The sequence below is a fragment of the Pelophylax lessonae genome, assembly GCF_965119305.1.
Source record: "Pelophylax lessonae genome assembly, chromosome: 8".
NCBI classification, from domain to species: Eukaryota; Metazoa; Chordata; class Amphibia; order Anura; family Ranidae; genus Pelophylax; species Pelophylax lessonae.
In genome coordinates this window covers 157,995,102-158,020,896 of record NC_138775.1, presented here as the reverse complement: position 1 = coordinate 158,020,896, position 25,795 = coordinate 157,995,102, and the positions used below count along the sequence as shown (strand labels likewise).

The window sequence follows — 25,795 nt, the reverse complement described above, 5'->3', positions numbered from 1 at the left end:
GAGACTTTTTCACAGGTCTAGACACACAGCGGGACCCAAAATCAAAAGAGCACCTTCAGGCTTTCTAGGAGCATACATTACAATTTACTTACTCTAATTTCTTGGCTACCCATCACTATTTTGGAGGCTCTGGAGCACCAGCCCAGTAGAAACACACACAAAATGACCAATTTTTGGAGAGTAAACGCCCCAAGATATTTTTAAGAGGCATGGGGAGTCATATGAGTGAAGAGCTAATTTTTTGCCACATGATTTTAGGAAATGCAGAAAGAAAATTAAAATATATATATATATACATATATATATATATATTTTTTTTTTAAACAAAAGTTGTCAATTTAATAATAGGTTTCTCAGAAAGAGGGACCCAACATCCAAGAAGCACCTTAACCACTTCCATTCCAGGTCAATTCAAAGAAGGAGAAAGGAGAAGGAGGAGGGAGGAGGAAGAGGGAGGAGGAGGAGGAAGAGGGAGGAGGAGAGGGGAGGGGAGAGGAGGAGGATGGGATGACATTACACATTTTAAGGAGTCTGAGGACACAAGTCATATATATGGATTTCTAGTTTCAGTGAACTAGGAGGGTGCCAATGAGCGCTCTTGTAGTCCATTGACTTGTTCTTCAGATTAAATCTGCCTTAGATGGATTGAAATTTACCTGGTTAAGCAGGGACTGGCTAAATTTGTTATCTATTGATGGGCAGGCTGACTGTACAGAAGTCTTGATTGACTGCTGTACAATCAGCCTGCCATTTCTTTTCATTCAAACAGTGCCACCCGGTATAGCAAGCAACACTGATCATTGTATTTTGACAACTCTCTCAACCATCAGAATACAATAGCTCCATGGGAGGATCCCGCATTGACACAGAGTGGTTTTGGGAGGAATCAAATCTTTTTTATTCAACCAGTAGTTAAAAAAAAAAAATAAAAGCATCTACGGCCTGCCTTCAGGGGCAGTGCTAGACTATTTTGTGCCCTAAGCAAGACCAGAAAAATAGGTTGTGAAAAACCTAGTGTGCAGCGAAATGCAGCCCCTAAATGGACACAAGTCTGTGACATGCTTACCACTCGAACTGCCTCAATGAGAAAAAGAAACAAAGGGTAGTACTATCAGTGCCTCCAGGAGAGGCAGAATGACCTGCCAAGCCATCCTATATACTCCCCACGGGAGAGTACGCACTGCCCACACCAGTCCCCCATCCGGTGTGCGATGCTCGTCTGGTCCAAGACACACAGTTCAACCGCGCATGCACACAATAGCCAATCGCACATGCACAGCAGAACCAATTACCGCCACCATTTTAAAAGAGGGCAGGGCGACAGTATACCGAGCTCCAGGCACCCGAGCCAACAGGAAAAGTGGGACAACCGGTCCGCATCACCGTGAAGATCCAGGCATCCAAAGAGCTTGAGGTGTCACAGGAACACCTGCTAATGGAAGAAACCGGGGAGCGAAACCCACACTCCCCCTTGTGGTGAAGGGCTAACAGAAAAGGACTAAAATATATAAAACCAAAAGGATAAAATATATATATATATATATATATATATAAATAAAAAAAAATTAAAAAAAACACCACACACACTACTGTAGGTCAAGGTCAAACAGTACGAACCAGCGGCTGTGGCTGCACCCTAGGCGGCTGCCTAGTTTGCCTAGTGGTAGTGCTGAAAGCTGGAGGACCTGTCTGCAGGTGTCCACTTTGCACCTGTGATCTACTGATCATGGATGCAAGGCTTTCCAGACTCCTACCGGGAAAAAAAAAATGTGTGAATGTATTATTTTTTCCATAAAGACGAACGTATACTTTAAACTGAAAAATATTTTGCATGTCCAGAAAAAAATAAATAAAATAAAGACTGGATTAGGATACCAATATGGTTCATAATCAGAAATGACTGCAACACTGCATATATATATATATATATATATATATATATATATATATATATACAGTGGGTACGGAAAGTATTCAGACCCCCTTAAATTTTTCATGTGTCTTACACTGAGGAGAGGCTTCCGTCGGGCCACTCTGCCATAAAGCCCCGACAGGTGGAGGGCTGCAGTGATGGTTGACTTTATACAACTTTCTCCCATCTCCTGACTGCATCTCTGGAGCTCAGCCACAGTGATCTTTGGGTTCTTCTTTACCTCTCTCACCAAGGCTCTTCTCCCCCGATAGCTCAGTTTGGCCGGACGGCCAGCTCTAGGAAGGGTTCTGGTCGTCCCAAACGTCTTCCATTTGAGGATTATGGAGGCCACTGTGCTCTTAGGAACCTTAAGTGCAGCAGAAATCTTTTTGTAACCTTGGCCAGATCTGTGCCTTGCCACAATTCTGTCTCTGAGCTCTTCAGGCAGTTCCTTTGACCTCATGATTCTCATTTGCTCTGACATGCATTGTGATCTGGAAGGTCTTATATAGACAGGTGTGTGGCTTTCCTAATCAAGTCCAATCAGTATAGGGGGGCGTGGTTGCCAGCGCGGAAGATGGCTGCATACTAGGCTAGCTCCGCACGGCCACCCGGGACAATCATCAACACACGGGCTTCCACATCCTCCAGAAGCGCCGGACCAGCTCAGTGACCCACCCGAACACCGCAGCGATGACTCGAAGGAAGAAGGATACCGGCCAGTTAAGTAAACTGACGGGATTCTTCATCTCACAGGCGCCCGGACTCCACCAACATGGCGGCGGGGATCCGAGAGACGGGCAGCGCAGGAAGCAAGGACCTGCTCCGATGAGCAAACTACCACATCTCCCGTCCACACCGCCACAGCGCCGCATCGTTGGCAACCCAGACAGCGGTCAATCATCGGGATCACCATCCCCACCTTCTCCGTCCTCCAGGAGTCCAGCAAAAACCAAGCAACGCAGAGACTCTCCTCCTCCCCTAGCACTGGAACCAGGTATGGACATTACTTATCCCTCACTTGCATCTGCAGCCCCTAATCCTCTGCCTGTGGATCCATTCTCTACATGCTCCTCTGGAGGGAACCCGATCTCAGAAGCTTCCATGAAAAACATGCTCTATTCCCTAAGAGCCTCTATGCAAGCTGACATGCAGCTACAGACCAAACAAATTACCTCTGAGATCTCCTCCCTGAGCTCCAGGATAGACCAAGTGGAACATTCCATCTCCACACATGCTGACTCCATTAACCTGATTATCGATCGAACGAATACCCAAACCGATGAAATCGCTTGGCTGAAAAATAAGGTTGCTGACCTAGAGGACCGATCCCGTCGCAACAACATTAAGGTGCGGGGTGTTCCGGAATCGGTTTCTCCCACACAGCTGCTGCAACATGTTACTACCTTGTTTAAACTACTGGTCCCATCTCTGCCGGAATCAGAGCTCCTGATTAACAGAATTCACAGACTACCCAAACCCTCCTTTTTGGCAGGGGAAGTTCCTAGGGACATACTGATGAGGGTTCATTTTTTCCACGCAAAGGACCGCATAATGCTAGCAGCTAGACAACTTAACCAGCTTCCGGAACCTTATGGCGGGGTACAACTGCTACCGGACTTGTCCAAGCACACATTACAGGCCAGACGCAATCTGGCCACGGTTACCAAAGCCTTGCGTAACCACCAGGTGCAACACAAATGGCGTTACCCTGCGACCCTTCTGGTCACACATGAAGGATCTACTGTACCTATCAGGTCACTGGAGGAAGGCCTCTCTGTGCTTCGTAGATGGCACATATTACCAGCAGATCAGGTTCCATCTCCTCTGTCTATGCCTCTATGCCCCATGGACAGTGAGTGGCAGGTGGCGTCCCGCAAGAGGCCCTCCAGGTTGAATTCTGCACACTCTAGCCCTAATCGCGACTGAAGTCACACAATTTTTGTCCTAGGCCACTGATAGTCAATCTATCTGGCCCCTCACCGCTTTTTTTGCGGACAGTTCCGCTCTCGGACTGCCGAGACAGTCCTTTTTTTAGGCTTTTTGTCCCCTTCACCCTTGTCCCTTTTTCCCTCTTTCACGACATGTTTGGACAATGAGGATGGCACACTACTCATGGACATATGTTATGATTACTGCTCAGGACTCTCAGCGCAACAGACTTATGTGAATTACCATGACCATTAAGTTGATTTCCATTAATGCTAATGGATTGAACCACCCCGCGAAGAGGCGTTCCCTGTGGAAGGAAGCGATATCCCGTAAAGCAGACATATTGGCTGTGCAGGAGACGCATTTTCAGGAAGGAAACCGGCCTCAATGCACCCACAGGAACTTTCCCCAAACCCTACTTGCTTCCTGCGCGGAAAAGAAGAGGGGTGTGATGCTGGCATTCAGGGACTCTTTGGCGATCACCCTCCACAAAACTGTTCTGGACCCGGAGGGCAGGTTCATAATTGTAACGTGTGATATCAACGGACTGCCGATGACCCTCTGTGTACTTTATGCACCGAATACACACCAACTCCGCTTCTTGAAGAGAACTCTTAAGCAAGTATATAACATTAAGTATGGTCATGTGTTGCTCTGTGGAGACTTCAACGCTGTTGTCGACCCCGGGTTGGACTCCTCGGCGTCCCCCCGGGACCGACAGCAGTCACTGGGGGCCTTTCTCCACTGTGAAAAATTATTTGACGTGTGGCGGTGTCAACATGCCGCGGAGAGGGATTATTCATTCTTTTCTCCAAGACATCAGTCATACTCCAGGATAGACATGTTTATTGTGGATATGTATTTACTGGACAAAGCGACTTCCTCTACGGTTGCAGACATCACCTGGTCTGACCACGCGGTGGTGGGGCTAACCATAGAGGAATCCGCTAGATCCTGCCAGACACATGTATGGCGTTGTGACTCACGTATGTTACAGAATGATGAGTGCCGCACTAGACTGACTAAGGAAATACAGGAGTTTCTTAAAGTTAACGAACCGTCTGTCTCCGACCCGTGGGTGCTGTGGGGTGCTCTTAAGGCCTTCGTCAGAGGGGTGTGCATCCAGCAGCAGTCACGGCTTCGGAGACAGCGGCGAGACAAGGTTGCATCACTGACAGAAGATATACATAGACTGGAAGCTACTAACAAAACCCGCCCCAATGACACGGACTCACTTGCCCTAATCAAACTAAGACAAGAATTACGGCTCCTACTTATAGAAAAATCCGACAAGCACCTCCAATATCTCAAACAACAGCACTACTTTCAGGCTAACAAAGCAGGGAAATTCCTGGCCAACCAAATTAAACAAAAGCAGGCCAAATCCAGGATCTCCCACTTATTTCATCCTCTGACTAAAGCCAAAATCACGCACCCACAAGATATTGCAGACGAGTTCGCTAATTTCTATAGTGCTCTATACAACCTCCAAAATGACCCGACCGAACACCAACCTACCACGGCAGACATTGATAGATTTCTCAACGCTGTCTCCCTACCTTCACTCACTGAAGCCCAACTACACTCACTGAACTCCCCGATACTGTTGGAAGAAGTCCAATCTAATATCTCTACCCTACCTAAAGGTAAATCGCCCGGACCGGATGGATTCTCTAACGAATTCTATCAAATCACGTCACTCCTCGCGAGTCCCACCTTAACGGCGGTGTTCAATAAGGCTATGGAAGTATCTGCGCTTCTGCCGGACATACTGGGGGCCCATATTGTCACTTTACCCAAGCCAGGCAAGGACCCCACCACCCCTGCAAATTTTCGCCCCATATCATTATTGAACTCCGACGCCAGGATTTATGCGCGCATTCTGGCCAAGCGCCTACAAGGTATACTACCCTCCCTTATACATAGGGACCAAATGGGGTTCACATCAGGCAGGCAAACCTCAGACGCCAGTAGGAGGATACTAGGGATCATGCATCTCGCCCACAAGTCTAAGACCCCATCAGTGCTACTCACTTTGGATGCCGAAAAGGCATTTGATAGGGTCCACTGGGGGTACATGCGAGCCACGCTACTAAAATTCGGATTTCAGGGCCCTATACTATCTGCAATTACGGCATTATACTCGTCCCCATCAGCGCAGGTGTATACATCGGGTACATAATCCAAACGATTCCACATAACAAATGGCACCAGACAGGGATGCCCCCTCTCGCCATCAATTTTCAACCTGATCATAGAACCCCTAGCAGAAACCATTTGTTCCAATAGTAAAATCACAGGCTTCCATCTCCCATCATACCATCACAAAATAAATCTATTTGCGGATGACATCATTTTAATGCTCACACAACTGCAGATTTCTCTTCCCGCGGCGTACGCGATGCTTCAAGCGTATAGTAAGGTTTCTTACTACAAATTAAATGCGTCAAAATCCACGGTCCTCAACATAGGAGTCTCCAACAAGACTCAGGAGAACCTCTCGGAGGCCATCCCTATTCCCTGGTCCACGGACAGCATACACTACCTCGGCATAGATCTCCCTGCCAATCTAACTCGACTATTAGCCATCAATATGTCAAGGATCCTCACGAAAATAAATGCAGATATCTCCCGGTTGAGCCCCCTGTGGCTCTCATGGAGCGGCAGGGTGGCAGCATATAAAATGTTTATTTTGCCCCAAATACTGTACCTATTTAGGGCACTTCCCATACATTTCCCCATGACACACCTTCACAAACTGTCTAGATCTCTGATGTCATACATTTGGGAGGACAAACGCCCATGTTGTGCATTCCCAACCCTGGTTCGGAAGAAGCAGTTTGGGGGTGCCTCCATCCCAGACATACCATCATACTATTGGGCCACTATCCTGGCGCAACTGCGTCATTGGTTCCACACGTCAGACCCTCCAATTTGGGTGGATCTGGAGAGGGATGTTGCACCCACATCGGACCTTAAAACTCTACTTCTAAGCGACAAATGGAAGGCCTGGAACCTGCCGGCCCTCTCCCCTACTATGCAAGCTTCCCTACGGGTGTGGCGTCGCTCTCCTGCTCCACTCAATGAAAGGGACGTGCTCCCTGAGACAACTTTGCCAATATCTACCCTCCAACCACACATACCTGATATCCCCATCCATTTACTACAACGCTGGGGCATTATCTCCGTTAATTCCTTCTACAGCGGTGACACTCTTGTTCCAGTCTCTGACCTAATTCGCAAATATGACCTCCCGTATCATTCTTTTTATCACTTACTTAGAATAACACATTTCCTTATGTCTAATCCTCTGAACAAAATACTAGTTGATGGTAAAATATGGGACCTACTTACAACGCCCACGCCGAAACCCCCCAAACTCTCATACTACTATAATATCTTGCTAGATAACATGACATTCCACAAGACTATGCACATGTTCAAATGGGATAGAGATCTGGCTACCGCCTTCCCCATCTCCAGGTGGAGGAGAGCGTTAAGCTCGATACACAAATACTCCCACTGTGCCAGCCACTGGGAAATGACCCTCAAGATAACAAATAGGTGGTACTACACTCCCTTCCGCCTGGCAGGTTTCTCTCCAAGGTACTCCCAACTGTGCTGGAGGAATTGCGCACAGGTGGGCACTCTGTTGCCCACGCTGTGGTCTTGTCCTTCACTGCGTAGTTTCTGGAACCAGGTATTCTCCTATATGTCCTCTCACACGGGGTGTCTGATGACACCATCCCCAGCTTTGGAGTTACTAAACCTGGGAATAGATGACATGCCAGTCACGTTCAGACCATGGATTACTCATGTCCTACTTGCGGCTAGAACGGTAGTCCTACGCAGGTGGAAAAACCCGGTTGCCCCGAATCTATCAGACGTTGTCAACCTACTAAAGATAAACTACCAATTCAAGAAAGCTATTGCAATTAACCAACTGACACTACAGGCATTCAATACACACTGGAACTTTTGGGCTCTCTCTTAACCAGGATTTAATGTTATTGTATTGTGTATACATTCTACCCGTACTCTGATCTGAGCCATTTCCTGTCATTGATGTATATGTGCCATATCCATATCTTCCCTTGTCTTACCTTGTCCTACCCCTTACCCTTCCTACTCCCCATTCTAGGTTATGTTTAACCTGCATTTTCTGTATTAACGTTGATCCTGCATTTTGTTCATGTACTACAGTTTTGTACGTTTGTGCGATTACATTGTATGCATTTAATTTCAATAAAAATTATTTACACAAAAAAGTCCAATCAGTATAATCAAACACAGCTGGACTCAAATGAAGGTGTAGAACCATCTCAAGGATGATCAGAAGAAATGGAAAGCACCTGAGTTAAATATATGAGTGTCACAGCAAAGGGTCTGAATACTTAGGACCATGTGATATTTCAGTTTTTTTTTTTTTTTTATAAATCTGCAACAATGTCAACAATTCTGTGTTTTTTTTGTCAGTATGGGGTGCTATGTGTACATTCATGAGGAAGAAGAATGAGCTTAAATGATTTTAGCAAATGGCTGCAATATAACAAAGAGTGAAAAATTTAAGGGGGACTGAATACCTTCCGTACCCACTGTATATATATATATATATATATATATATATATATATATATATATATATATATATATTGTATCTTAAAAAAGGGAACGGCCCACATCCATAAACAATCTTATAGGGATTGTGATACACTTAAAGTCTGACTATCTTCCACTAGAGGCTGCTCTTGGTATGTTCATAAATGTCTCCTCTGTAGTTTTCATGTCATTACTTCTGAATTTTTGCCAAGGTTTAATAGGCACTCTTGTGCTATGTTAATAATTGAGTTGGACGCAATAAAGAAGATGAGAAGTCCCCTTCTGCACAACTTTGCACCTTAGTAACTACTTCTGGACCGGAAGATTTTCCTGCTTAATGACCAGGCCCTATTTTGCGATTTGGCGCTGCTTTACTTTAACGGACAATTGCGCGGTCGTGCAATGCTGTACCCAAATAACACTGATGTCCTTTTTTCCCCACAAATAGAGCTTTCTTTTGGTGGTATTTGATCACCTGTGCGATTTTTATTTTTTGCACTATAAACAAAAAAAAAGAGTGACAATTCTGAAAAAAAAAAACAATATTTTTCACTTTCTGCTATATAACATTCTCAAAAAAAATTAAAATCAAATTTTTTTTTAACATTTTAAGCCAATTTGTTTTCTGCTACATATTTTTGGTAAAAGATTTATGTAATTTTTATTGTTTTTTTTTTTTTACTAGTAATGGCGGTGATCTGCAATTTTTTGTGGGACTGCGACATAGCGGTGGACAGATCGGACCCCTAACTGACATTTTTGACGGGGAGGACCAGTGACATTACTACAGTAATCAGTGCTAAAAATATGCACTGTTACTTTAATAATGACACTGGCAGGGAAGAGGTTAACATTGTGGGTAATCAAGGGGTTAAATGTGAGCCTAGGGGAGTAATTCTAACTGTTGGGGGGCGTGGCTTGTGAAACGATCACAAAGACCTGTGATCCTTTACAGAAGGATCGCAGGGGCTCTGTGATCATTCCAGAGAGAAGAACGGTCAGCTGTGCTTACAACTGTCGACCATTCTTCTCTCTCAGCAGGGAACGATCACGGGTGTCAGGCCGCAATTGGAGCCGCCTGCCCCACGCATGGGAGTCCCCGCTGCCAAGCGGGGGCAGGAGCACCAGTGGCGCGCGCTCGCCATCTAGCTGAAGGTGCGCGACCGACATAGGTCTACCTCGGTTCGTGCAGTAGAGCCGCACTGCCTCAGAAAATAGGCGGCGGGCGGTCGGGAACCAGTTAAGCATGTATTATAGTATTAAGTACCTACAGTTTTTTTTTTCCACAGGTATTTATGCATCAATTATTTTTTACACAGCACTTACTGTACATTTACATCAGTCCCAGCCTCCAAGTAGGTTACAGTCTGAGGTCATTATCTAACCTGCATTAACACATACTATGGGCAGTTTTGACAGGAGCCAATTAACCTCTTAAGGACAGCCCCACGCAGATCTACTGTGGAAGGGTGACCCTCCTGCGCAAAATCACGTACCTGTGGGTCTGGTCTGCGCGCATGCCACTAGCGGAATGCTCCTGCTGTGATTAGAAATAGCGGGGAGCCAATCAGCGGGTCCGGTGGACGCAATGTCTGCCTGAACCCGCTGATCGTTCTCAGAAGGGGCAGAACAGCGCTCTGCCTATGTAAACAAGGCAGACAGTCATTCTTTGAGAGGGGGGAAGACAAAGATCTTGTGTTTCTGCTAAGCAGAAACACCGATCTCTGTCATCCTCCAGTCAAAGCATCCCCCACACACTTAACCCTTTGATCGCGCCTGATTTTAACCCGTTTCCTGCCATTAGTACAGTGACACTGCATTTTTTCAGCACTGATCACTGTAATGTTACTGGTTCCCAAAAAGTGTCAGTTAGTTGTCTGATTTGTCCGCAAAAAAAAAAATTGCTGATCGCCACCACCATTACTAGTAAAAAATAAATAAATAAATACAATTCTATAAATATATCCCATAGTTTGTATATGCTATAACTTTTGCACAAACAAATCAATATGTGCTTATTGGGATTTTTTTTTTCTATCAAAAACATGAAACAGAATACATATTGGCCTAAATTGATGAATAAATTTGATTTTTAACATTTTTTTATTGGTTATGTTTTATAGCATATAGTAAAAAATATTGTTTTTTCTTTCAAAATTGCCTTTTTTTGTTTATAGTGCAAAAAAATAAAAACCACAGGAGGTGATCAAATACCACCAACAGAAAGTTCTATTTGTGGGGAAAAAAAAAGGACAAAAGTCCAGCGTCGCACAACTGCACAATTATCAGTTACAGTAACGCAGTTCCGTACAGCAAAAAATTGCCTGGTTAATAGGGGCTGAAGTGGTTAAAGTGGTGGTAACCTCTGTTTTACCACTTATACATAAAGGTAAGCCTATGATAAGGCTTTCCTGTAGGTACTGTGAATTTCTCCTGAAGTTGAACTGTTTAGGAGATAGAGTGCATGCAGCCTGTGACGTCACTGGCGCATGCGCTCTGAAGGTCCACAATACTGTAAACTCATTATGACATTGCCTTGCTGGGGAATTTTTAGTTTTCTTCAACTGCGGTTTACTGCTGCTTTAACCTACTAGCATTTCTTTGGAATGTGGGAGGATACCCAGGCAAGCACAGAGAGACCGTGCAAACTCCATGCAGATATGTCATGAGTGGGATTCAAACCAGGAAGCCCAGTGCGGCAAGGCAGAAGTGCTAAACATATTATATACACACACACACACATACACATGTGTATATATATATATATATATATATATATATATATATATATATTATGGTGGGGGGGAGGTAGTTCAAGTGGGGGGGGTCACCTTCCCTGGGAAAAGGCAGTCCAGCAGCAGTTCTTTGTTAGAATACTGACTTGTGCTTATTCATTGCTTTGTGTGAAACGCGGCTGCTGAACAATGTGGTTCCTTCGTGTGTCATGTTTTAAGCCTGTGATTCTACAATAGCTAATAAACAACGACTTTTTTACATTTCTGGATGTGCCGCACTTTTTCTCCTGTTGTAAGTACTGTAAATCCTTGGACAGAGGGGTGGCTGTGAATGTAGTATACTTGGATTTTGCAAAAGCGTTTAGCCGGGTGTGGGGAACTGTGTCAATGTGTAAGGTAAAGTCTACAGGCTTGGAAAGATCAGTTTGTAAATGGATAGAAAACTGGCTAAAAGATAGAATTCAGAGAGTAATAGTTAATGGTTCTTACTCTGAATGTGTACACCCCTGGCCACTACAGCTAAAGGGGGTGCAGTTGGGGCGGGGGTGATAAAAACACGTCTTAACTTTGGAGGTATTATCTCCCCCTAAACTGCAAATGTAAATGAACCCTTACTGTTCTGAGCCCCATATAAGGCTGCTTTCACACGGACGTGCTGCAGTTTACCTCCACCGAGGGTGCAGCACAGTTCATCTGCGACTTTCCTGGTCTAGTTGCATTTTGCCATAGACTTCCATTATACCCTAATAGTGGTAAAGGTGTGCTAATTATGACACTTATCAAAATAAACAAATGTTCAATCAGTGATAAATATAAGTGAAGGTAATAAGGTTACCAATAGGGCAATATATGGCATATATGTTTTATCCAATAACACCCTGATGTGACTTTAAACAAATGTAAAAACAATCAATAAACATGATGAGATACTGTATGAAGTGAAAGTCAAAATAAAAGTCCACTTAAACATGCAAACGAAGTGAAACAGGATCATAAGGATTCTGTCTGTAATAGGAGGGTGAATGTAATCCACACACTTTTCCCATTAGGTGCTGCATGCAATCCCTCTGTGCTCACTCAGTTAGATGGCTGCTTACTAGATCTCAGATCAAACTTTGCACATATGAAGCAATGAAGTAAAAACATACTTCAATCCCAGTGGATGAATATTTTAGGGGAAACGCGTCAGATGGAGAGCTGTACCGTCACACTGCTCAGTCCTTGCTGCAGGCGGCCGAGCTTTCCAGTCATCTACTAGTATGTGCTACTAGTAGTGAGAGTAGACAAACTATACTCTGACTCATAAGTGGTGAGTCTGCAGTTGGGTCAGGGTTACTGGATGACTCATCCTGGCAAATCTGGTGCAGCCCCCCCCCCCTGCCATTTCTAGAAGGTTGGAGAATGTTCTAGAATTAGTGGGTGAAGGCTAGGAAGGGCTGCCATTAATATTTATGGGTCCTCAGCCAATCCCTAGGAATGCCTCGGACTGGGAGCTCAGGAAAGCTGGCCTGGAAGGATCCCACCACTGGAGGCAGTTTGAGGGATTCATGCCAGAGAGGCAGTGGGAAGGAGCAAGCAGAGGCAGTGAGTAGAGCAGCACAGTGCAAAGACAAGACAAGTGGAAAAACTGCCAGCTATAGCAGGTCTTTCGTAAAGACCGTGGTGGGCCAAGTCTACCTCTAACCTTTCCCTGTGAAATCTCCATGTGAGTGTACCAGTCCGGTAGGACTGGTGCAGAGAGTCAGTCAGGAGGACTGGGAGAAAAAGCTGCATTGACAGTCCTTCACATACCACCTCCCTTTGCTCAGGACCTGAAGAAAGGAGTGCATTTTACCAACATGCAAAGGACAATTGAGAGTCAATCATTATTTCCGTCCTAGGTTTCTACCTTAAAAGATTTTCAGGGCCAAAAGCCATCTTACAATTCGTGCATTGTTCCCTTTCTTCTGATACATCCATTGTAGTGGTGAATACTGTAATCAATTTGAACTGTTTTCCCAAAAATGTAATGCCTCAATGACTCTAGTGCTCACTTTATGGACAGCCACTCCCTTTCCACTATTGAATACTTCTTCTCTGCAGGGGGTTCGTTTCTGCCTAAGGTATGGTAGTGGATATTCTTCCCCAATTATTTCCTGGGACAAAACTATAGGCCAACATCAGATAATCTGTTTGTACAAGAAATTCTTGGGTGAAGTTGGGGGGTGGTTAACACTGATCCCTTACACAATACTGCCTGCAGTTCTGGAAAGGCTCTCTCTTCTTTTCATTCCAACAACTCTTGGTAGTTGACATCACTGATTTCTCCTCTGATCTTATAGGGGCTCTGCCTTTTTCCAAGAAATTTACTCTCTATAGCAGGCACCAAATCTAAGACTCAGTCTTGGGTTAAAGGCTCCGTAGAGCACTTCTCTTACTGAAAACATTATGCATGCAAAAAGGAATTTCCAGTCTTTTCCTTTCTTATCTACCACTTTTTTAAACATACTTTTCAGGGTTCTAAAATCAAACCTGGTCAATGGTATATCTGTTATTTCTGACAGTAATGCATTTTCTTCTGTCTACCCAACTAGGACTGCAGGTGGGAAGTTTTCAGGTACCTCTGAGGGTTGCCAGCCCCCTCCCTCCACAGGTTCCATTTAAAAAAAAGTAACAGTGACATCCAAGTCACTGGTTACTGGTTTTTACCCCACAGTTCTCAAACCAGAGGAAAATCAAAGCATAGTTTTACATTGTGTGGCAAGTTCTTAACCACATTCATGAGATGCTTTACAGTTACATTTGGCATCTCCACTGAGAGCCTAATAATGCCTCCATCAGGGGTCCTACTATTGTAATAAAATATATCTGCCTTCCAGTCTCAGTTCCCAGGTGTGCCTACTCCACCATTAATAGAACTCTTTTTACTACACCCATGATGCATTGAGTTCTGGCAATTTACAGAGAAGATGCTGTCATTCAACTGCTCCTCATGCAACATGGAAGTATAGTAAGAGGAGTTCTACGAATGGTGGAGAAGGCAGGAGAGGGTGGGTGACTGGCACACATTCTGATTAGAAATGGCTGCTTTTAACCTTACAGAGGTGGAAGACAGATTCTCAGAGCAGAATACTCAGCTGTGAAGGGGACATAACAAAGGATTTTGAGCAGAAGCATGCTATCTGCAGGTCATAGGATAGGATACACACTGTTACACAAATTTAATGTGTATAGTGCTGTATACCAATGTGGGAACATCAATGTACCATTAATGTTACTTAACTTTAGCATTAAAATTATATTTTTATGATTGAAGCAGAATGAATAGGCAACACACAGCATTTCTACAATTTCTTGTAGGTCTTGTTTACCTAAGCCACGTCTCCAAATAGTTTTGCATCAGCTTGTAATAGGCCACATAGCTTTGTGGGATCAAAAAAACTGAAGCTTATATATATATATATATATATATATATTTTTTTTTTTTTTTAAATAAAAGTAGAATGTTACACACAACATATGAAATATGTATAGAATGCATGTAAGACACTTGCAAAATCTGCAAAATCTGTCTGAAGCAGTTTTTCCTCTCTTTACGCCAAAAGAGAGTTGGTCCTAATTAGCTTCCCATTTATATGTAGTGCATTCAATGCCCTACAATGTAAAAGTGATGCATTTTTAATGAGACATCATGTAAAAGTGGTGCATTTAGGAACTACCTGAATTTGCGCAAGTCGCTGTCAGAACCAAAAGTGTTGCAAAGGTTTCATGAATTTAGCGCAATACATTACCAATAGGAATTTATACCAGAAAAGTGGCACAGCTTTACTGAATTTTCCCCATTATACAGTAGGTGGTAGATTTTCAGTGCTGGAGACCAATAATGCACCACACATTTTGAGGCTCAATGCAGGATTGACCATGCAAAAAAAAAATGCACACATTTGTCAGCTTTATAGCAACTGCAGAACCATTAGGTGTGGCATTTTGACAGAGCTGAAGTACTGGAATAGGGAAGTAAAGGCAGCTTGAGATAGTAATACTGTCAGATCCGCAGTAGGGGCAGGAGAGGGTTATGATGTCAGGCCAGCAGCAGTAGAAGAAGCTAGTATTGGAGGCAGGACATGGTAATAGTTGCAGGAGATGGTAATGGGGCAAACCAGAAGTGATAGCAAGAGTTTTTGGGTCCATATTTAAAGGAAAATTGCAATCATAAGCATCAGCTGGAATGATTTTGTGGTTGAGGGCAAAGATGGCCTTCTGTGAAAAAATGATGGGTACCTGCAACTGTGGTGCAGCACAGGCCACAATGTTACAGAAGTGGGCAGACTCCACTAGCTAGAACAAGAGCAGCTTGAAGTGTTTGTAAACTTTAAAATAAGAGATATTTTTTATGTCTCTTTGAGGTATTTATTTTTTTTTTTTCTTTTTCTTTTTCAATAATTTTTATTGAGAGTTTTATGCATTAACATCAGAATAATAACAAAGAGTGCCACGTAGGGGCAAGGCCATCACTGCAACAAGCTGTAACAGTACCCAGGGCAGACAAAAAGAAAACAGTGGTTACACACACAACCGTCAAACTGAGACACAGAAGATATGCTACACAAGCGTAACTCCCTGAGCGGGTAAAAGAGCACATATTTGCAGTAATAGGCCCTCGTACGGGAGCCCCCAGTGATAAGTAGAAAAATACAAAAAAGACAAAGGAAAAAGGTAAGAGGAAGAGAGAAAAGAAGTAGGAAAAAGGGAAAAAGAGTGGACCCAGCTCCGCGCCCCGCCCCCCCCCACCCCAAAGACCTCTTTCAAGCCGGCCCTGTCAGATAGTTGAGCCATGGCTCCCAAACCCTGTCGAAGTTACGCATCCTGTCGTCGAGCTGAGCCGACAGTCGCTCATTCACCATGATCCAGGACAATTTATGCCTCAGCTGCTCGAACGGGACTACAGGAGACCTGGCAATAGTAATTTTTGCTGCTGTAAAAATAAAGGTAATAAGCCTCCTCTGTGCCCTCGTGGCCGTCTCTACTCTCTGACCCAGGAGGGCCTGTTGCGGAGATTTAACTAGGTTCACCTGTGTCAGGGTGTACACAAAATTGTACACCCTGATCCAGAAACGTCTCACCTTAGGGCACTGCCACCAGACGTGGAACATAGAGCCCTCCTGGCCGCAGCCCCGAAAACACAGAGGAGATGCTCCTGGTACGAAGGTGGCAATTCTAGCTGGCACCATATACCAGCGTAGCAGAACTTTATAATTGGCCTCTATAATGGAAGTATTGATCAAAGACCTGGAGGCCTCCTGAGCCATGACATGCCAGTCAACCAACTCCAAGGTGTCCTGGACATCGACTTCCCAACGGACCATATAAGGAAGTTTTACCGGCGAGTCAGATAACACATTATAGATCACGGAGATAAAACTGCGTAGGTTATCATATTTGCGACACAGATATTCTATGGGCGTCATTGTCGTCAGGTCAGAGAGGCGAGATAGAGCTCGTACATTATGATCAATTTGAGTGTACCGAAAATATTCAGACTGAGGCAAATCATATTTGTCAACCAGCTGCTGTCTCTTAAGAAAGCCCCTATGATCACAGAGGTCTGCTATGCGGATCAGGCCCTTGTTCGTCCACCATAGAAATGATCTGGGGGAGAGACCCGGGGGGAACCCGCTATTATTCAAAAAGGGGGCCATGGGGGTGTGGGGAGACCGGAAGGCATGTGTCCTGGACAACCGATCCCAGACTGCTAGAGAGTGGGACAATGCCGGGCATAGAATTGGAGGGCGGTCTTTTGGCAATAACCACATAATTTGGGAGACCTCTCTACCCGGTACTGAGCTGGCCTCCAAGGTCATCCACGCCGTAGGGGACTGATGAGAGTGATATTGAATCAATTGGGCCAACTGAGCCGCATAAAAATATTTCATCAAATCTGGCACCCCCAGACCTCCCCTGGATTTAGGGGTATAGAGCGTTTTTTTTGTTCACCCTAGGTCTCTTGTTCCCCCAGATAAACAAAAGGACCTGGCCCTGAAACTTGAGCACATCTGTCCGGTGCAGAGCCACTGGCAGTGTGCGAAACAAATATAGCACCCTCGGGAGGACGTTCATTTTAATCGAATGCAGTCTGCCAAACCATGAAGGGGGATGCAGCGACCACTTACCCATGTCCTCCCTCAACCGGGCAAACAGGGGTGGATAGTTTTTAGCATACAAAGTGTGCAGGGAAGGAGTCAAATTAATGCCTAAATAAGGGAGGGAATCTGAGTGCCACGAAAATTTAAAGGAGTGCTGTAGCGTTACCACCATCCCAGCGTCCAGAGAAAGATTCATTGCCTGCGACTTAGCCTGGTTAACACGCAGTCCCGATATTAGTGAGAAAGAGTCCAGCAGGGCAAACAGGTTAGGCAAGGTCTTGAGAGGAGAGGAAACCACCGCCAACAAGTCGTCCGCAAATAGGACGCACTTATGTTCGGAACCCCCACAAACCAACCCCCTAACATCCTGTGAGGCCCGGATATTTAGCGCAAGAGGTTCCAGCGCTAGAACGAAGAGGAGGGGTGACAGGGGGCAACCCTGACGGGTGCCCCTTCGTATCGGGATAGATCCCGAGGAGTAGCCCTTCAACCTTAGGATCGCCTTAGGCGTGCTGTACAGGGTCCGTAATAAAGTAAGAAAGGGGGAGCCAAAGCCAAAGCGAGCTAAAACATCAAACAAGTAATCCCACGAAAGGGAATCAAAGGCTTTGTGTATATCCAATGAAAGAAGCTTACCCTTGCGAACTCCCCCCCCATCCCAGTCCGATTGAATCGCAGAGATAATGTCCAGGACCCGCCTGGTCTGGTCCGAGGTCTGGCGACCCGGGACAAACCCGGCCTGGTCAGGGTGTATATATGTGGCCAAAAAGGAACCCAGTCTAGCTGCCAGAACCTTTGCTAAAATTTTCAGATCCGAGTTGTTATTTTTTTTTTTTAAATGTCACTGATTTATTTGTGGAGACAGTGCTTCTAGATAACCTGGTTGATCCTGCCAGTTCCTCTCTTCCTGATAAAAGGTTAACCATGCTAGGCACGGAAGCTGATCCATGCTAGCGTGATCATGCAATTAGATACAAGCATGCTGTGCAAGCGCACAGTGTGCCTGAATCTTCTGTGGTCAAGTTAAAGCCACACATTCACCCATCCCTACTCTATTGATTGACAGCCAACGGTACAGAGGGAGACAGTACGTCACTGAAGAAAGGGGTCAGGTTAAAGTCACACCCCACACCTATTGATTGACAGAGCTGATCAGCACGTCACTGAGGAAGTGACAAAATGCTCCCTGGTATGAATGTGTTTAATTATCTTGGAATCACTGATGCTCAGTGTAAAACATCACTTTCTTCAGTGACTTGCTGCCCTGCTTTGTATACGCCCACCTGAAGGTCCGTGAATCACACAGGAATTAGGAGCAATCATGTGACCTGCGCATTTGAAGCTAAAAAAATATCAAATATAAAAAGGTACTTTTAATATAAGCAAACATTCATGAAATGTATGTTTTTTTATGTTTCAAAAATGTTTCTGATATTAATGTGCTTTACAACTATTTTAAAGCCAGCAATTTTCCAAAGCTGGCATCCAGACGTTGGGCTTGGGGATGATTTGGAGCATATTTATTCTTACTTTCCAGCAACTGAGGAAAAGACACATCTCTGGTAGAGTTGGCCTTGTGGTTCGCGGCAAATTTTGCTTGTTCGCTACCCGCCAAATTTGCGAACACATGGCGTTGTTGGTGGCGGCCATATTAGTTTACATTGGGGAGAACTTTCACCCATGACACAGCCGTCAGGTGGAACAGGACAGCCAATTAAAACATTTCAGCACATAGACATGCCCCCTACCCTATAAATAGACCTGAGCTGTCGGCCATTTCACATTCTACTTTTTGCCAGCGTAGGGAGAGGTTGTCTGTGCTCATGAGGGAGAGATTGCCAGACACAAATAGCTCTGTGAAGATCCACAAAAGTCCTTTTCAGGGCTGGTATTTCGGTATAGGTCTACTAGTATCTTTTCAGGTTAGGGGCAGGTACCCAGTCGGTGCTTTAGGGGCAGTTAGAGATCGGCAGCAGTCACACAAATCACTCTGTTAATGTCCACAAAAGTCATTTAAAGGGCTGCAATTTTTGGTATAGGTCCAGTCTCTTTTCAGGTTAGGGGCAGGTATCCAGTCTGAGCTTTAGGGGCAGTTAGAGATTGGCAGCAGTCACACAAATCACTCTGTTAATGTCCACAAAAGTAATTTAAAGGGCTGCAATTTTTTTGGTATTAAGTCTGATACACACAGTGCCAAACTCACAGGCCAATTTTTTTGAACTGCTGTGATAGACCAGTGGCCCCCCAATATCACATATTGAAGTGGGGTGTTAACACTATAATTTTCTAAGAGTGTATTTTAATCCTGCAAAAATTTGGCCTCTTGCTGTGTAAACTGTCTTATACACAGTGACAACAGTTACTGGCAAATTATTTGTAGAACTGGTGTAATAAACCTGTGGCCCCCAATACCTCATATTGAAGTGGGGTGTTATTTAAAAGTATAATTTTCTAAGAGTGTATTTTAGTCCTTCAAAAATTTGGCCTCTCTTGCTGTGTTAACTGTGCTACACACTGTGACAACAGTTACTGGCCAATTATTTGTAGAACTGTTGTAATAAACCTTTGGCCCCAAATACCACAGATTGAAGTGGGGTGTTATCTGAGAATACTTTTACAAGTATATTTGTGTCCTGCAACAATATTGCCTCTTTTGCTGAGTTAAGTCTGGTGGACACAGGCTTCAGGTGGGTGAGCGAGAGTAGGTGACACCACAATTACTTTGCCAAAATATCAGTACATCCTCTCTAATGAATCTTTGTCGGGGTGACTGCTTTTGTATTCTTGAAGGAAAATAATCTTTTCTTTAACAAACTTCCATTGGATCCCAGGGATACCATCTTCTATGTACTGTAAATGGTCTATTATATTGAACACATGCCCACTCTTTAAAAATAGATTCACTTTTAATGCATTTTTTTTTTTAAATAAAGGTCTGAAATTTTTCTACCCAGCGATTTTAGTTGACAACCCATAAATTGACATTGCGGCTTCCACACATAACCACTGGGTGCTGGTCCCTGGTATAATTTTTCATTGTGGTATCGGTAATCATTCACAGCCTCAGGTAGGATTCTTTGGGTTTATGTCACGTGAGTAACTTAGTTTTTCCAGAAAAAAAAAAAAAAAGCAAATCTATGAGGGGGAATTTGGAATAAAGGCTGATCATAAATGGGTAAATCTTCTTCATTTCAACAGCCCAACATGACCCAAGAAAGGACAGGGTCATTATTGGGTGTACCCCCGCAACAAACTCTCCCTTGTGCTGGAGATGTCGGCAGCACAGGGGGTCCCTGAAGCATATCTGGTGGGATTGTCCCATCATCCATCCATTCTGGCGAGAGGTCCACGCCTTAATCGCTCGTATCACAACTTATACGCCTTACTACACTGCACAATACCTCCTCCACCACACATCCTTATCTTATGCCAGTTATAAAAAATCTCTAACATTGCACCTTATTAATGCGGCAAGAATGTGCGTACCATGTCACTCGCTGTCTGCCTCCCCTCCCACAATCGCTGAGTGGTTGCAGAGGGTACAGCGAGTGGCCGAGATGGAGGACATTGTTGCTCAAGCCAAGGACTCTCACCACAAGTATTATACAACATGGGCACCCTGGATACACTTCCAATCCCTTCCTGATTTACAGAGGCTGAGCACTTAGTACATTGTGGCTGTTCGCGGATGTTCGGGCTCCACTGCCTTTTCCCCATTGCTCTCCTTTATTCTTGCTCTATCTTTTTCCTTCCTGTCATTCCTTCTACCCCCTTTTCCGTTCCCCCCTCTCTCCCTCTTGTGTTTTCCCTCTCCCACCCTCTTCCCCCCTACCCTTTCTCTCCTTCTTCCTCTCCTCGTTCTCCTCTCCTCCACTCCACACATAGGGTCGTCTGACCACCATCTGGTGGTCGCTTTTCCTCCATTGACCACAACTACAATGCCCGTAATATGAGCTATCTTTGCCGGGTCCCACTCTTCCATGGTGTGGGCCCCCCGCCCCCTGACACAGCAAGTTCCCCCTTGGGGGTGTCGGGGTCTGGGGGGCCTCACTGACGTATAGTTTTAGCCTTCCCGTCCCGGATCTCATCGTTTGGGGCGGCCACCCCAACTGCCTGACCCCTCAGTATGGTCCCCATTTCCATACTATCCCCAAGGTGTTTTCTTGTTTGCAGCGATATTTGGTGTTATAGACGCACCTGGGTTTATGTGTAATCCTATGCTGATTTCTGTGTTTCTAACTGCATTCCATGACTGTATTTTGCTTATTTCCAGGTGTTTTTCTGTGTATCTGTCATGTTCTTGCTCCATGTATGATGTTATAATTCAATAAAATGTTTTGACAAATCTAATAAAAAAAAAAAATTATTGGGTGCACCCACTTCAATGAAAAAATTGAAGCAGGTAGGGGCCATGGGTGTGTTATTTTTAATTTGTTTTTAATTTTTTGGGGGGAACACATCTAAATATCTATGATTAGTCTACATTAAAGAGGAAGTAAACCCTCCTCTGCAAGTTGTACCTATAGGTAAGCCTATAATAAGGCTTACCTATAGGTACTGTAAATATCTCCTAAACATGTACCGTTTAGGAGATATGTACCTTAGATGCAGCCAGTGACGTCACTGACGCACAGGTTTGTTTTTATAAAATAAAAATATAAAATAAAATCTAATATTTTGTCCTGTCTGAAAGTATGAAAGAAGTGATACATTTCTGATCATATAACACTGTTTTTAACCACTTACTGACTGCCTGCCACATATATACTGCGGCAGGCTGGCTCAGCTGCGCGAATCGACGTACTGGTAGGTCGGTTCGCGGGAGTGGTGCTGGGGGGGGGGGGGTAAGAGCGCCTGTGATCCTTCTATATAGGATCACAAGTCTCTATGATCATTTCAGTCCCTCCCCCCACAGTTAGAAAACACTCCTCTAGGCTCACAATGAACCCTTTGATCCCCCTAGGTTATCCCTTTCCCTGCCAGTGTCATTATTACAGTAACAGTGCATATTTTTAGCACTGATTACTGTAGCAACCACTGGTCCCCCCAAAAGTGTCAAAAATGTCAGTTAGGGGTCCGATCTGTCCCCTGCAATGTCGCAGTCCCTCTAAAAATCGCAGATCGCTGCCATTACTAGTAAAAAATAAATAAAAAGGACAAATCTTTCCCCTAGTTTGTAGACGTAATAACTTTTGCGCAAACCAATCAAAATACGCTTATTGCAATTTTTTTTTTTTTTTTTTTACCAAAAATATGTAGCAGAATACAAATTAGCCTAAAAGGATGAAAAAATTTGATTTTTAAATATTTTTTGGGGGGGAATGTTATATAGCAGTGAAAAATATTGTTTTTTTCAGAATTGTTTATGGTTTTGTTTATAGCGCAAAAAAATAAAAAAACGCACAGGTGATCAAACCACCACCAAAAGAAAGCTCTATTTGTGGGGAAAAAAAGAACATCAATATTTTTTCGGTACATCGTTGCACGACCGGGCAATTGGCCTGTAAAATAACGCAGTGCCGAATCGCAAAAAATTGCCTGGTCATTAAGGGGGGAAATCCTCCTGGTCCAGAACTGGTTAATAAAGTGTATATACTGTATAGCTAAAATTAGAGCAGATGGTGTTGCCATTGTGTAGCTTCCCATTCACGAAGGCAGAAAGTGATAGGAATTCTAATATTTTATAGTTGTCACCAGAACAAGAGATAATGGAAACAATTGTCTAATGCCTCGTACACACGCAACGATTGTTGGCCGTGAATTTTCGGCCAACGTCCGATCGGTCGATTGTCGGCTTGTTAGTATGATGCTTCCGACAACCGACTCCGACTTTTCGGCCAAACAAAATCTGGTGTGCATGCTATAAAATTTTTGTTGGCAGTCAACAGAACGGCCGATTTTCCGTCAGTCAGTACAGATTTCGGCAGACAAAAATCAGATGAACAAGACTGGGCATGCTCAGAGAAGAAAAAAAACACGGAAAGTAAACCATCACATGACATCACTTCGAAGTTGGTTTTTGTTGGCCGAGAAAATTTGTGTGCAGTCTAGAGCACATTTCAACCAACACAACAACATTGGACAAAAGACGGCCGATCGGTCGGCCGATAATCGTTACGAGGCTTTAGACTGGGTTCACATCTAATACAGATGCGGCTCATAGTAGGTGTCCGTTGCGTCCCTGTTCTCTGTTTCAGGGACAAATCAGGCTCAAATTTTTGCCTGAATTTGGGCCTGAAACGGAGCCAAAAACGCACAGGACCCCTGTGCAATGCGTTCTGCGGCCGTCCCAGAAATGTGTATTAAATGCAGGGAAACCCACATCCAATTCGCATAACTGTGAACCCAGCCTTAAAGCTAAAAGGTAAAGAGAAAAGGGGAATTCCTATCACTCTATAGAGTTTTTCTCTGACTTCCTGCAGCAACTTAAAGTCAGAAGGTGAAGGTAAATCTCCCAAATGGGATAGCAACACATATACTGAAAGCTTCCTTACTCTTTCCAAAACATAAAAAAGATGGGAATTAGAACTCCGGCTGACGTAGGGTAGATTCACTCTCTCTATTTGTCCTGGTGACCACTGTCAGCAAGGCAAAAAGTGGTAGAAAATCCAATATCTTATAGTTGTCAGTTGTCACCAGAACAAGAAATAGGTGGAACATCTGTGGTGCCGTAAGCAGAACTCTTTCAATAAGGAATGAATAATTAAAATAACCCATACATTAGCTTTAAATATATAAAATTATGACACTACAGACTTGCATTGGTACAAACGGTACTAGTACTAGTTTCTAGTGACAACTGTCTAAGAGCTAAAAAAGGTAGTGGTAAAGCTAAAAGGGAATTCCCCTTACTCTATATGAGGTGTCCTCTCACTTCATGTAGCATGGGGTTTCATTATACATACATTTTGGGAATATATACATTTATCCAAGAGAATGAAAACTGTTTCAGGAGAATTAACAGTGTCAGCTCACATAAATGCATTGTTTCAGGAAACCTTGTCTGTAGAGATACTCATGTATTCAAGTCAAGGTATAGCCAGTAATAGTTACTCATATTCAACTAGACTTCTTCTGATGTTGAATACATTTTACCACTCATCCCACCCAATCAGCATTGGTGTATATTTGGTAGAAAATGGGCAAAGTTTTATTAAAACAAATATTAATTAAAAAAAAAAAAATGAGAACTGTTAAACAATGTACTGCATGTCTCTCTCATGTGTTTTTTTGGGTGTCAGGAGACTGGCTCTTTCTCTCCCATTTGCTGGAGCTGTCCACACCTTCAACTTATCTGTCAGAAGGCTACATCAATTTCATCATCTATTGCAGGCCACCCCATTGCATTAATACTACCCATATGCCTGTTTTTCGCTTCCATCCCTGGGGTTCTTGTCCCTCATATGAGAATGATACACACATTGTTTGTAGCAATCCTATGGGCATACATGATGATAGCATTAAATTGGCGTTCCTCTCTTGTCCATTGGTCAGTAGTATTATCTAGAATGGAGATGATCAAACTTGCTGAACGGATTTACCATACGCTGTATGATACCATGCATATTTTTTTGCAAGGAAATGGGAATATTGGAACCTCTCTACGATGTGATCACAAGTCTATTTCAAACGTATTGATTTGTTCTCTGTAAAAAATTCTGATACCTGTTTTTCTTTTTTTACTCATTGTCAATGTATGCATTGTTCTAACTTGTTTGTACCACTTTCTTCCAACAAAAAACGTTTGTAAACAAAAAAACAATGTACTGCAAAGAAATGTAGATTTATGTAGGTCCTACCTTTAGGTGGTTCAGTATCAGATGCTGGTGCTGCAGTACAGCATAAAACACCAGTAAGGACAAGCAGGTATCCCAGTAAAGTCATGACTGAGGTGCTTCTTCTACTTCAGCAGGAACTGAAGTATGTCAGATCACTGACTGACCTGGTTTATAATCTCCAAAAGAACTTCTGCCTTGTTGGAGTTTCACAATCAGTGTTCAAGAATGCAGAAGGTGGGAGGCGATTTCTCCCTTCAGTCTACTTCTCCCCCTCTGTGAAGCAAACACAACAAAGATTTAAATTGTAGATCTTTAAACTACTCTCATGTTGGAGATTGCTCCTCACTTGTTTGTATAATAAGGTAAACACGGAGTTGCATAAATTAAACTTTGCTTTGTGATTATCAGGAAACCCTGGCAGCTTTGTTTAAAGGATTTCTGTGGAAAGTATTGCAAAACCTGCTAATACGATTACAAAAGGAAATTGAGGGAAAATGCTGTTTAGGTCAGACCTTTGCATGAACAAACAATTAATAAAAATGTCCTAATTATTTTGCAACAATGGTTTGAAATAAATAAATATATCTCTATTGATTATAGGTACTTATGTAGCGCTGGTAATTGATTCAGTACTTTACATATATGTTGTACATTCACATTAGTCCTTGCCTTCGAGGAGCTTACAATCTAAGGTCCTTATCTCACATGTATGCATAC

General features: G+C 43.7%; 1 protein-coding gene across 1 annotated transcript in view; it reads right to left on the bottom strand.

Moving 5' to 3' along the window:
* The window catches only part of LOC309562207 (complement factor H-like), a gene marked incomplete at its 3' end in the record, with an annotated part of 190,196 nt that extends 165,006 nt beyond the window's left edge, over positions 1 to 25,190 (bottom strand). The window contains exon 1 of the mRNA XM_082266326.1: positions 25,100 to 25,190. Coding sequence (XP_082122452.1) covers positions 25,100 to 25,184 — 85 coding nt within the window. The 5' untranslated portion in view covers positions 25,185 to 25,190. The remainder of the gene's footprint in view (positions 1 to 25,099) is intronic.
* Positions 25,191 to 25,795: the final 605 nt, after the last annotated feature.